This window comes from Poecilia reticulata, linkage group LG11 (genome assembly GCF_000633615.1).
Source record: "Poecilia reticulata strain Guanapo linkage group LG11, Guppy_female_1.0+MT, whole genome shotgun sequence".
In the NCBI taxonomy this organism is placed as follows: Eukaryota; Metazoa; Chordata; class Actinopteri; order Cyprinodontiformes; family Poeciliidae; genus Poecilia; species Poecilia reticulata.
This window is the reverse complement of record NC_024341.1, coordinates 19,852,692-19,867,196: the sequence shown is the minus strand read 5'-3', so window position 1 is coordinate 19,867,196 and position 14,505 is coordinate 19,852,692. Positions and strand designations below refer to the sequence as shown.

Genomic DNA, 14,505 nt, shown 5'->3' with positions numbered 1-14,505 from the left:
GTGCAAATTTTTGACTTTTTAAACTCTGAAAATTTTTTGTTTTCTTTTTTTCTGGTTTACTCTGTTTGCTTTCTTCCATTGCTATAATGCACAGTCGTAGAAAAGTGTGGCGTTCATTTGTATTAATCAACTCGATTCGTTTATAAATTACTAATTCACAACAGATTTAATTTCAAGACACTCAAAATGCACAAAGTTTTGCTAAGAAAATGACAGGATTTCCCAAAATACCAGGTTCATCCCACAAGAAGAAAGAATTTATTCTGTTTAATTTTATTTGAAAAGCCGTGTGTCTCATATGTTAAAATAAAAAAGATTTCAGCAGATTATATTTTCCCCACAAAGTCTCAGTTACATGGATGACTCTGATCTTTTCAGCATTTTGTTCCAGCTGCAGTTTACATAAAAATACACAAATAATTCCAGATCTCCAACCCAATAATGTTACAAAGTCACACTTAGATGAACAACATCAGTGGAGATAATAAACTAACAAATATGCATTTGTTTTCTTGTGAAGAACTTTTAAAAGGCGTCTATAAAACAGAATTTGCTTTGAGAAAGAAAACTCTGCAGCAAGACTATTAGAATTAAATATAAAACTATAAAACTTTTGTACATTTTTCATTTTAAAAACGACATGTTTTAGAATTTCTCTGAACTTCTGCTTCTAAAAGCCGAACTCAGCCGACCGTGGTGTCAGGGATGAGTCATGCTTTTTCATATGAGGAAAGTCAAACTTTAATACCAAAAGTTTGAAAAAATAAATAATAAACTTCAGGATAATTCTCACTTCCATGCACTGCTGATTTTCACACAGTCACCACCGACAGTGGAGCTCCAGCAGGAGCTCGATAACAAAGTTTCAGTCTCCACTGGATCAGTCGAATGGGGAAACAGCCCACAGACTGTTAGCACACAAACACCTGAGGAACATCAGGCACCATATTAAAAATATCCATGCTGATTTATTAACCCATGAATCCTTATGTTTTAAGAAAAAAAATTTTATTTTCCAACCAATGGTACGATCATGATGCCTCATTTACCCACAAAGCAATGAAAAAGGTGAATCAGCTATGAAGTAAATAATAGCTTATATATTTTTTTAAGAAATCAAACTCTTTATATAAGCTTTTAAAATATCTCCACTGGTATTTTTGAGCATCTTTTTCTCTTGAGCTTTAAGTCTTTGAGGTTGGAAAGCCTCCATGCAATCACCCTAATCTTTAGCTCCCTCCCTGGTTTTTGTCAACTTTGAACCAAAATCTGCCAGGAGTATGAATAGTTTGGGGTTTAAATGAGCAACCAAATATCAAATATGTTCTTTTTTTAATCAATGTATTAAAATAAAAACACCTATTTTAAAAAAAAATAACTGTGATACACTCTGAAGAGGTGAAGTTAGATCATGTTGTACTTTTTAAAAAAAACATTGTGTAAATGTTTTTAAATATTTTCACAAATATTTACATTTACACAAATATTTACAAATATTTTACACAGATATTTTTGTGATTCTATGATATAACATCTATTCTAGGTTACCCTATAGAGGCAATCTCTCTTTTCAGAAATACTACACTATCTTATTTATGACAAAATAAATACACTTTTTTGTTTAATTAATTTTCCTGCCATAATTAATTTAATTTTCTTGTATCTAGTCATAATTCTCATTGTCCTTAGCAGGATGCTTGTAGTGAGAAAGTCAGCAGCACATAATTAATTTGGAAGCATTGTTGCACTTGCTTTCTGCAGAGGCTCTCTGGATGATTTTCATCGTTGTCTGCAGCTGCACATTAGCTCGCTCTGATTAGCAGAACCACTGAAAGGAGCGAGGAGAGAAGCTGTGGTGAAGCTTTGTTTTTACTACTTTAATGTATTTCAACATCATGAAAGGTAGTTGATTTATTCTAGGATGCAGAAACGTTTGCTGCTCATCAGACAAAACGATTTGATATTTATAATCTCTGCAATTATCAAGGTTTGTGCTCATTATGTATGATCAATGTTTGTGAAAACTAAAAGCGTAAAACTAAAACCAGAGTTATCCGAGTGTTTCCAGCCTTTTTGGACATAATGAGGACGACAGCAGTTTGTGTTTGTAGCTTCATGGTAGGAAAACGGTGTTATTTAAAAAAAAAAAAGAAAAAAAAAAGAATGGCCCGGATAAATGTCAAGACTCTCCGCCTTTTCTCTTCCTGATGAACAGAAGCCCAGAGTTTGAACCAATCCAGCGTCTAGTAAATAACTCTGATGTACTGTGAGGAGTGTAGAGTGTGGTTTCTACCTTGGCACTGCTGTCAGAGTGGCGTCTGGCGCAGGCTTGAAGCTGATTGATCCAAAACTGCTGCTCCTTAGCGTCAGACGCTGCAAAACGCACAGAGAGACAACATTACAGCGGCTCATCCTGAACACTCAGGACATTAGGGATCCTTTATTAACCTTTATGTGGGTTCACCTGGAGGTTGGCGTGCAGCAGTAAGGAAGTCATCTTCCTTAAGATGGCCTCCGCTCGCTTTTTATTGCTACAGCGCCGTTCCAGTTGCAACAGTTTAACTTTAAAATTGAATTGAGTCTGAAACAGCAGCAGGAGCAGCAACATTCTTCCACTCACATGGTTGTTATTTTAAAGTAGAGACCTGGAACAGCTTATACATAAAGGAGACCAGGGTATATTCAGATTCACTACATCAAGGCAACCTTAGTTTGGTCGCTAATTTATCTATCAAGATGTATAACATCCCTTCCATCAATCCAAACTGTTTCAATAATTTTGCATGTACAAAAAATATTTTCTTGTAGTACAACTTGCTATACATTGGCTGCCATTTTGACTGGATTTGTTCCCACACATAAAATGCTAACTTTCATCTTCAGCTCATGACCTCATGTTGTAGCTCATAAATTGCAAAATTGATATACAAGACAAATGTAAAAATATCTGTTATGGTCTAAACACAATTCTTCTGAAACTTATGGCACACTAAATTCACTTTCAAGAGTGGAAAATGTTTGAGAAACAAAAGTCTAACTTCTTTATCCATGAGGTTCTGATTAAAGGTAAATATTTTAAAATAGTTATTTGAAATAACTTTTGAAAATTATGTCATTTTCCTTACATTTCAGAAAGAGGTTATACTTTATTTGGGTCTGCCGCATAAAAACATCCTGATCCTGATGAAGAGCTGCTCCTCTCCAGGGTAAAATGTGGCATTAATCCTCCTGTTCTCATTTTACTGACTAATTATTGCAGAGAAATGTCTTTGACAAGACAGATGAGTGAAGTTCAAGCAGCAGGTTTGAAACCATAATAAGTAACTGTTAATTAAAATTATATTCAGCACAAACATTTTTGCTTATGCTTTTCTTCCAAAGATGCAGAGTTCCCTGCAGTACGTCTTAATTTCAGACTTTCGAGGGTTTTCTCTGGTGTTCGGCTGCAGCCAAATCCAGTTTACTTTTAATCATTTTAAATGTTTTAGCTTTTGAGCTTGAATCAAATGTGCTGAATTGGGGGCTTAGACAGACACAGACATGAAAACAAGCAATGCGAAACTCCTTCGGGGAGTTTATGACAGATTTTCAGACGACATGTGCAGCAGTGAGCCACATTAAAAACCATCTACATGAACAGACTTCATAGATGATGTCAAAATGATGCTAAATTATTAGATTGTCTACCCACCCATCTCTCAGTTTATTCATCCTAACCTGTCATCCATTCATACTTTCATCAGTCTGTTCAATCCATCAAAGTACCCATCAGTGCCTTTGTCTATTTAGTACAAATTACCTGTCAGGCAGCAGTAAGTATCATTAAGAACAAACACCACACCTGATCTCTCATCCCTGTAAAAATCGCAAACAGAGGTTTAAACAGAAACCTGTGTGATCAGTTCAATACTTGTCCAACCTGGAGTCGATAACAACTCTTCAGGTCCAACAGGAAAAACTGAAGACAACGAGCTGCAGAAAGTCGGGAGCATCTTCAGCATTTATGACCCAAGCCAAGAATGTAGACACATTGGTGGAGGAGGCTTCGCTGCGAAGAGAAGTAATTTTGTAGCCGTCAGTCACTTTCAGTGCCGACTTTAAAATATCAACAAAGAGCCTCTGAGTGAAGAGGCATCTCTGCAAAAAAAATAAATTAAAAAAAAGAGACAAGTGCACCAGGAAAGATGTTTTCCTCCCACTGAGAGCGGCTGCTCGGCTCCGCAGGAGAGCAGCTTTCGTACAGAAACACCTGCTCCCAGCCATCCTTCTGCAATAATATCCAATAACAAGCTTCTGACTTTTTGTCTTGTTGTCATCATCCACAGGCATCTCTCACTCCGAAGGCAACGCTTACCCTCCGAATCTCATCCAGGAAAACTTCTGTCTGTGATGTGCACAAGCTCTGCTGTAATTAGAAATAATTAGTCGGCTATAGAGAGGAGCGCAGCCTCCGGGTGCGTCTATGCTAATGTGCACCTGTTCATAAGGAGGCACAGTGCAGAAATCCTCCTCATTTCTTTACATTATGCTCAGCCTCACTTCCACCTTTCCTGCTCTGCAATATCCCCAAATTCACTTTGGCTGAAAACAATGAAGCACCTCAGTTCTTTAGTCATGATTTAAAAAGAAAATATACCCTCCCTCAAAGGTACGGTGGAGTATTAGGGCCAAAAAACACAAAAAGTACTACAATAAAGTCGTAAGAGAATAAAGTCATAATAATGTGTGAATAATATATCAAGTCATAGCATTATGAAAATAAAGTTGAAACAATACGAGAATAAAGTCGTAATGTTATGACTTTATTATATATAAAGTCACATATAAATTGTGCAAGAATCAAATCTAAATAATACAACAATAAAGTCATAATATATGACATAATATTATAAAGTCAAATATAGCTATAATATTATATGACTTCAAATTATAGTCATAGTCATATATAACTTTTTATGACTATGTACAATATATAAAGTATAAATGACTATATACAATATATAGTGCAATATATGACTTTATATATAACTTCATGATATTATAAATAAAATGATAGCATAAATAATAATATAAAGTTACGCATAATATAACATTATATATGACTTTATCAAATTATGTCATAATATCATGACTTATTCTTGTAAAGAAAATTTATTTTATGAAAAAAAAGATCTTTCTTAAATTATTTTCTTAGCATTACTTTAATACTCCATTGAACAAAGGATTTAACGTCTTAAGAAACTTTTGAAAAATTGTCTTTACTTTGCTTTGCAATAATTAAACTCAAGCGCCTAAAAACACACAWTAYRTTYMMSKYMMYWMSKTTTTWMSSYYYKKKKTKRMSRWTTTKRMCYYYKSYKSYKGRWTTTYYTYMMYKRSCMMYKSMRGGSYTYGGTCAGAAACCGCGCTGGCCATCAGGTGTTTAAATAGGTTTACTGAAGAATTATGTCTTACAAACGGTGCAAATAAATTGAAGCAATATCTGAAAATACATAAATAATAAGTAAAGGTTACAAATTACTTTTGCAAAAATGTAAATGTAACAATTCACAAGTAAGTAAAAAAAACATCAGCATTAATTCCCTCAGTGAATTAATGTTTAAATTTAAATGATGCAAAACTTGGAGTCAATCTATCTCTAACTGGTCAAAGCCCAAAAACTACCGGTTAAACGCCAGATAGTTTTAATAAAAATCAACCACATTAGGATACATGACATGAAAACAGACATTAACAAAACTATAGAAATATACTAGGAGCTACACAACTCTGTCAGTAGTAATAGAGCATCCACCTGTTCAAGTCACATGACTAAAAGCACTACTCACATGGTCTCAACAGTAAACTGAAAACAGATCAGCTGAGAATGTCAAGAAGAAACAGCACAAACCTCCATCAAAATAAAAGGAAACACTTCAAAATAAAAGCATAGACATGAAAACATTGAACTACTTGAAGAATCAATAACACTCTGCATGCAGTAAATTACATCTTTCCAGGTCAAATCCGATGTTTTTATTGTTCTATGTACAGATACATAATACRCATATTACACATCATCCACAATTACAGAACTGCTACTCAAGACCACTTTAAAAGATAACTGAGATGGTTTAAAACTTTTGCACACCAGACCCTCTACACCAGAAACACTGACCAGTCATGCTGTCGCTAAGGGCAACTGAACAAAAGACGTGAAACCATTTTTTAGTAAGAACGGGTGGAGAATAGAAACACTGACAGCTCAATTTAGTTAACAAGCAGAAGTTCGAACTGGAAGCCGATGCCGAAATCAGCAGCAATGACAGACACTTGTCCTGATATTAAAATCCAGCATCCATCTCGACAGCAGGGCGAACCAAATCCAAAAGCTGCAGGATGACAGACAGCGAAACCTCGTCCTCCTCGGTCAATTAAAGCCACCTAATTACAGCCACTTTAATCGCAGCCCTGTGAAAGATGTTATTGGTTATGATGATGTCGAGTGTGAAGTTTAACGCTTAGACCAACAGTTTGGTCTGATGAGAGCAAATGCAGATTTTAAAACACTGAAGACATATTTTAAACTAAATGGACCAACTGACAAGACGTACAATGGCTACCTGCAATTACAGCAAGCAGCCCATAAAAGCATCACAGTGATGATGCTTCACATAAACCCAATGGAAACACTACACTGAAAGTTAATTTGTTGTAATTACAGGTTTAACTGCTTTTCTAATTGGCATTTATGACCTTGATCTAATTTGTGCAGCAAACTCMTTTATGGTACCGGTTAGTGTGGAGYGGTGAATTTCAAATTTACATGCACGACAACGTGGATGTCAGATTTAAGCAGAATAATTGGACTTTATTTAAGCAAACGCCACATTGATGAAGTCAGAGACTGAATCCTCCGTGTGTGGCTCCTAACTGAAGCTATTAGTGGAGGCAGTGTGAAAGAATGAAAGCGTCTAATGATGATAATATGAATGTTTTAGATCTAATGATGGTTTCCTAAAAGAGGAGATGGAGAATACTTATGATTCAAAGTCAGATCTTTCTTTAGATAACGACTTTGATACTAAAGAGAGACCAGCCTTATTCTTTCAAAGTAGTAATGTGAATCATTTGTTACTTTTTCCCAAAAAGCCTTTCTTTGGTATACTCTGTCTCACAGTAGATGAGACTAACAATCTCTGCGACTTACATGGGTTTTAGAAGTAAATTTGCTCATTTTCATGTTGTTCATCTTCCACTTGGAGGCATAAAGACTTAGGCTGCGTTCACACTGCAGAACGAACTGACCCAATTCCAATGTTTTCACCTTAATGCGACCTGTATCTGATCTTTTCATGACAGTCTGAACAACACAGGTTGGATTTTTTTTTTTTCGAATGTGACTCAGGCCACCTGGATATCCGATACATATCCAATTTAATAGTGACCTGAATCTGAACGTCCAGGTCGCGTTCATCTGACCTGAACWTTATTAATACTAGACARACGTCACTATTCTGCATCCTGATAAGCAGGAAGAAAAACAACAACCATGGTGAACGATAATGAGGATTACGTCGTTAATGTGCTGCTCCAGTCGGACAACTTTAAAATCATAAGACGTGCTCCACTGTTAGCATCCATGTTTACTTCCCCAAACTTTGAGATCTTCTTCTTCTGTTTTATGGTGGATGGCAAAACACTGAGCACGCTCTCTACATGTGACGTTATTGAATGTATCTGTGTGTGATTATCCTTTTCAACCACATGTTATTTAGTTTTCTACAGAAACACCTGCAGACACAACACGCTGGAGCATCTTTAATGAGCACAGGATGAGAATGTCAGCTTTAAAAAAAAAAGTTGTCCTGTGAATAGAAATGAAATAAATTTAATCAGAACTGTTGCAAATTTTAAAAAAAACTGTTATAATTTGGTTTTTGAATTGTTTTCTTATAACTGCTTCCATCACATACAAGATAAAGATAATTAATTGTGCAAACAAAGTTTTTTGTGGATATAACCCATGAATCATTTTGAGTGTTGTTCCCTCATTTTTATTTTTCTTAAAACAAAAATCACATTAAAAATGTCAACAAAAAAAATGTGAGATAGGGGATCCCTGTAGAACTGCCTGCTGACCATTAAATGCTGTAACAGGAAACGAAGTGAAGCGTTTYTGTCCACACTAAAAGGAAGTCAATAAAACCTGAAATTAAAAGTTGCTAACACCCCAGTCTGCATAACTCACTGGATGCTGAACTGGGAATCCATCTCAATGACTCCTCGCACTTAAATTACTGCATTTTAATTATTTGGACCCATAACGAAGGCCTCCTGATGAGCCGCTTTGCATCCTGCTGAACAGAATCTCGCTGCCTCAGTGTCGGGCAGAAGCTTCACATGATTTATAGCTTCATTTTCCATCACAGAACTCAGTCGTACAAAGGCTCTAAATACTATTCATCTTTGTTCTGCAACAAAAACAAAAGCCCCACAGATTCACATATTAGGTGCGACAATAAAAGCCCTGTGCTCRACTGATTCAGAGCTTAAAAGCATCGTGTTTCATTCCTGCAGGCTGTGGTGCCTTGCACGGATTAGCAGAACTTCATCAAGTCACTTATTTTTTTTAAAAACATTACTTTGAGACAAAGATGTCTTTTAAAGGTCCTTTTACTTGATAAGATTTTAATCCTTTCATGCATGAATTATGATCATTTATGTCAGGATTTTTTCCAAACTGTTTTTGATTTTCTTAAATAAAAAAGGTGGGGAAAAAACAACATCTTGCTTACATTTTTTTTTATAGGATTTGTTTCTGRGTGATCATTTGCAATTTTCTCCAAATACAAAGTTATTTGGAAAATACATCAGTAGCATTGGTGTTTACGGGTTACTTGATGTCATGAAAATGTTTTTACCTGCATGAGTTTCTACAGTAGAAGGAGGGACTGGATATTCGCGATTTACTTGCACTTGCAGCAAGTGGCCAGTAGTTGGCAGTGTGTTGCATGATGCACTAGTGTCCACTTCAGTGGTCTGTGTGCATTTATAACATAAAAATTCACAAGAAACTCAAGAAARGGGTTTCTAGCTGCCCACTGCAGTGACCATTATGCATGAAAGGGTGAAAAATTTTTTGTATTTTGTACATTTTTGACAATAAACTGTATTTATTGATCTGAAATCTTTTAATGCTAATATTTATTTACTTATTTATTTTTTTTGCAGAGCTAATCTGATGTATCTCCACAAAATCTGAGCTTTAATTCTGCTTGACTGAAAATKTATTATTCTGATTTCTCACAAAAAGTCACCAGAACTTGAACTTCCTCTTCCACCTGAGCCACAGACCAGAACCAGGACTTTTCTGGATCATTTTCTCCACTTAGCTCAATTCACTGGATCACGGAGTTATTCACGGAATATAGGCCAAGTTATTCTGATATCCTTCCCCTGGAGGCTGCCAGGGGCATTCCAGCGGCTCAAATGGAGCAACAGCAGAAAGGAGTTTCTCCCGCTCCAGTGAATACAGGTCACAGACAGAGCAGAGGCCGCCAGCGCAGTCACCAGCTGCAGTCTCCTGCTGGAGCATTTTACCAAACCGAAATCTGCTTTTAAGCAGATTACTTCCTTGTTAACCTTATATTAACAGAGATAAGAATGGTTATTATTTATGCCCTATTTGTTTGATTGGGTTCCCAACTGAATATCATGGAGAGTACATCAGTACCAAACTGGTGCGATGATATTATGGTCTTTGGGAGGTGAATCTTAGAATCTCTCCATTACACGTGATGAAGCATAAGAGTCCCCCGGCTTATTTGAACATGAATACTTTCATTATTGTGGCAGCTTTGGGTCATGACCCAAAGCTCATGACCATAGATGACACTTAGCACTTCTCATAATTGGTGGTTGAACTAAACGGATTTTCACCCAAAAAATAAGACATTTCACATGCCAGGGCTCCTTATACATCACTATGTGTCACACTCACCATGAAATACAGCTTTGAACCAGGCAGAAGCGCAAACACCTCCAAATTGCACATRTGGATAATTTGCTTGACCAAGTAAAGTAATGAGTTCTTCAAGCTTCAGAAAAAACTTATTTGCAGAAAATGAGAAATGTTCAAAACAAGAAAACACATGCAGAGCTTTCAGACGTCAAATAATGCGTCAACAATAATGTTGACGCATTATTTTTGTAATGCGTCAACAAAAATATTGTTGTTTCTGAATGTTCATTCAGAAACAACAATATTAATGTTTTCACTCAGGAAGAGTTCAGGAATCAATATTTGGTGGAATAACCAAAAGTTTTTTCAATGGGGTTCAGTGCAGTGGACTCTTCATTTTTTCCAGATTTGTATAAACACATACATGCACATATGTGGATGTATTTAAATATGTGCTGTATAGAAAGGACCAGTCAGAGCTGTGAATTAGCTTTAGCTATAAACTATCAGTGCACCAGCTGCAGACGCTGCTCTGTTAATTGTTTTTGGGCTTTTTGAGGCAAGCAGTTTGACGAAGGTCAGTTCTACATAATCCATKSCAGCCAGGCTCAGTCTGAGGTCATACCTTTAAGTTTGTAAAGCTCGCCGTTGACAGAGTGAACGATGAACATGTAGGGCGCCTCGTCGCTCGTGGTTACCGAGGCGCCRATGAGGGGCAGCGACCCTCGAGGCTTCTGGGTTTTCCCCTGCTCATTGATGAAGTACTGCAGCTGGCCGAGCTCGGGATCCAACACAAAGTACCTGCAGGAACACGGAGACAAAAACAGAAGGGAGTTAAGAGATTAATGAACCAGAGAAAAAGAGAGCCGAGAGGGAAATAGAAAACGCACCATTACTGTTATCATCRCAATCATTTTACTTTATGTTCACATTATGAGTGCGAAACTTTTTAATTTTCCTGCTGCACAAACTTTTTAAGTTGTGATAGAGTGTAAAAATAAAACGAATGAGAGAAGGAGGGAAAACAGGAATGAARGAGAGAATAAGCAGAAATAGAAACAACACCCTCATATTTTTCACCTCCCAMGCTGGATATTTTTAACCACGGCTCCCTCAGATGCATAKTTTGCATCTGCTTTGATGCAAACGATGCTTTGATGACGGAGCCACCATCCTGAAGTGGAATCTTGGAGGATGATCCCCACACYTTCCTGTCTGTGATTCACAAATCAAACAGAGCTCCTGTGTAACTGAATYCCTCCCTCATCCGTCTCTTACCGGAAGATTCAGACCCACTAAGACACYTAACCTATAAGACACAGATAGGAAGACGCATTTTACTGCCTGTGGTCTGAAAGGATGTGATATAACATTCAATAAGCTGACCTATCTGCACCGCCTAACGATTTGTTCTGGTCGTTAGAGTTCGAAACAGTCCAGCGTGCGCAGCGGCCTGAGGTAAGGAGCCGTTATGTTTGACTTGCATCCTGCTTCAGCGTTGCCCTTTTGCAACCAGAACTTAAACTTTCCATCAATTGCTGCTCCGCCTGCTGCTTTCATTCACAATTTTGCCAATTCTTGTTTTTATTTCAAAGTTAAGCTAGGAGAGGGAAAACAATGGGGACAGAGTTTTTTCAAGGAAATGTGTGGATGTTTCTTTCTGAAACAAAGAAAGCAAAGCAGGTTAAGACCTTCACCCGTCGCCTCCTTTTACTTTTTGAAGATTTAGTTTAGTCTTGGGTTTCCAAATATAACGATCAGGCTAAGATTTTATTTTTCTTTTTTCATTACAAGGATAAAGTCATAATATTAGAGGGATAAATTTGTAGGTAATACAAGAATAAAGTTGAATGACAATAAGGTCTAAATTATAAGAAAATAAAGTCCTGATATTACCAGAATCATAGAGAAGTCATAACTTAATTGTGAGTTTTAACTTCATGCTGAAATTTAAACCAAATTATTATTTCACAATTTGCAACAAAAAGCTTCCCTCCCCTACTTAAAGATCAGACCTTTATCTATTATTTTCATTMATTAATTAAGTTAAAATAGCTATTTAYTTTACCTTAGAATAATTTAAATTCTTGTTTCAAATTGCAGGAACAAATCTTTTTGATCTGTTCATGAATTTGATTAAAAATCACAGTTAATTSTGCTCAAAAACATTTAGTGTGAACAAAACATTGTCTGCAARCTTTGCAAACTTAAAATTGCATCAAAATGAACATTTGTCTTAATAACACAAGAGTCAGATCAATGTAACTCATTTCCATCTCAGGATAGAAATATAAACYGCTAAGCATTCTGGGAAATAGTTCCACTTCCTGTCTTTATCTTCTTTCAGTTTTTTGAAATGTTAACCTAAAGACTCTAGTTTATTCAACTCCTGGAGGTCTGACAAAATTAACACAACAAACTACTGTAAGTTTATCTTTAACAAACTCACATCTAGGTTCAAAATCTAAAACTGGCTAAATTTATTTGACTTAAAGAGCTGAATATAATATGTGCTGTGTTACGGTATACTTGTGGAAACTGGAACATGAAGACTTTGATTTAAAAGTAATTTTTTTWAAATTGTTTTTTAACTATTTCTTTAAAATAGTAATTAATTCCCCTAATGCACAAAGTCATTTATGGCAAAGACTGCAAAAATAAGCTCACAGACTTCATCCTCTAACTGAGGCACATTCTGGTTTTGTTTCCCCGACAGGAAGCAGTGGATCCTGCTGTCTGAAAACCGATCCCCTCCCACAGTCTTTGCCCTCTTCCATCAGCAGAGCCGCTGACTTGTGTCGACCAGAGCCGACTAGGGAGCAATCTGCCTGCATCAGTTTGCGTCCGCCCCTCTCTGCTTCCCCCTCACGCGCTGCATGTACGCCACCCCGACAGAACATCGAGTCCTATCACCCTGTTGTTCAGTCAGCAGAATGGAGCCTTTTACCATTGACCCCTCCAGGCAATCTTGGCTTTTGCAGCTAAAACTCACTGCAGACTTTTAACATGATGAATGATGCCGGGGAGCAAACCCTTGGCTTGATACTCAGTCTCTCATGTCAGAGTGCGGCTGGTATTACCCAACCAGCAAGGCCACATACTCAGCAACGAGCCAAGTGTTTACTTCGGGCAATATTTTAATTTCACTGTATTCAGTKAGTTATCTCCAAACGGCAGAGAGGGAGGGCGAAACGTTGATTTGACAAAGTGTCACCACCCTTCTAAGTGCAATACAGTAATTGATATGCTGGCACCAAATGCAGTTGTTCAAAATAAAAAATAAAATAAAGTAACTCTAAACAGATATATGGGAACACTGAAGAAACAAAAAGGTTACGTTTATTCAGGAAAAACAAAGTTGACGGCAGTTAACAAAACTTATTTTGTGCAAGACGGATAGATCCACAGTTTGGTTGATTATGYAAACTATTAAGAAGAAGAACTACGAAGTGATTACTTCGACTGAAATKATTCATCTAGTGACTGGTTTATGAAAAACCTCCAGGCTAGATTTGGTGCTTCATTTAGTCCATGTGACCAGTAATCCAATAATTTGTCATTTTGTTTCATCAGGACAATTTTTACGTCTCAAGACCTGCTAATTTGTACGTTAGCGTCCAAAATTATCACGTCTGTCTGGGGTTGTGGAAAAATGCTGCTTGGAAACTCTCTGTTTTCTATTTTCTGTTTATTCTTTTCAATAAAGTCAAACACAAACTCAAATCCAGGTTGTTGTTTTCTTTTGCTTATTTAACCATCAGAATCCAATATTGTCAAATGTGACTCTTRTATGCATTTTTAATAGAAAATGWAYTTAATTTCCAGTTGGTGTTRTTTAACATTTGCATCAAAAAGCAGCTTATTTTGCTTCCTTATTATTCCAATAAATCACAACAATAATTAGGCTGTATGGAAAGCTTAGTCAGGACATTTGTTCTCATTAACAGTATCGCTCCTATTTCCTAATGCAATCCCATCGATGCTGCAAGGACTGGCTCGTCAGCAGAATTACATCTTCACTTGTTTGGTGGTTAATTCTCAAAAAATGCTCATGGGGACAACAGAGCAGCGCGAGGAAGTGAATCACATTCACTGTCCGAGGGCAGAGTCAGAGATTCTTGTTCTGCAGTAAAGTGACTGTCAGGAAATTTATGTGCAGTCATCATTTCACCATCTTGTGGTGTGACGAGAAGCCGTTTTCAGAAACATTCAGTCATCTCACTGTGAGCATCACACTCATGTTTGGGTTTCCTCAGCATCTCYACATTTCCTCCAAATATCTGCTTTTCTACTCTGAGCAAGTAATGAACTCTCGGGCTGCCTGAGCTCATTTGTTGAATAAATTACCCTCTTTTTGACTTGCACCGCTTTGTTCTATGTCTAACAGTGATTTAATCCATTTCTTTCAAGTAGAGTGCCGCTCAAAGTCAATTTTCCAAAACATCCTGYAGTAAACAAACAACTTCTTATTAAGATCCAAATGATAGGATACACCAGACAAATGGGGCTGTATGAGATTCTCGCTACAATAACTTGCAAAAATATTATTTTCACAGTTATAA

The 14,505-nt window shown here is 36.8% G+C and overlaps 1 protein-coding gene across 2 annotated transcripts in view; it reads right to left on the bottom strand.

Annotated features, from left to right (window-relative positions):
- osbpl10a (oxysterol binding protein-like 10a) overlaps positions 1-14,505 on the bottom strand; it is a 99,778-nt gene that overhangs the window by 58,292 nt on the left and 26,981 nt on the right. For both annotated transcript variants that reach the window (XM_008422418.2, XM_008422419.2), the window contains 2 exons: positions 10,569-10,744; positions 2,294-2,373 (listed from right to left, as the gene is read on the bottom strand). In XM_008422418.2, coding sequence (XP_008420640.1) covers positions 2,294-2,373; positions 10,569-10,744 — 256 coding nt within the window. The remainder of the gene's footprint in view (positions 1-2,293; positions 2,374-10,568; positions 10,745-14,505) is intronic.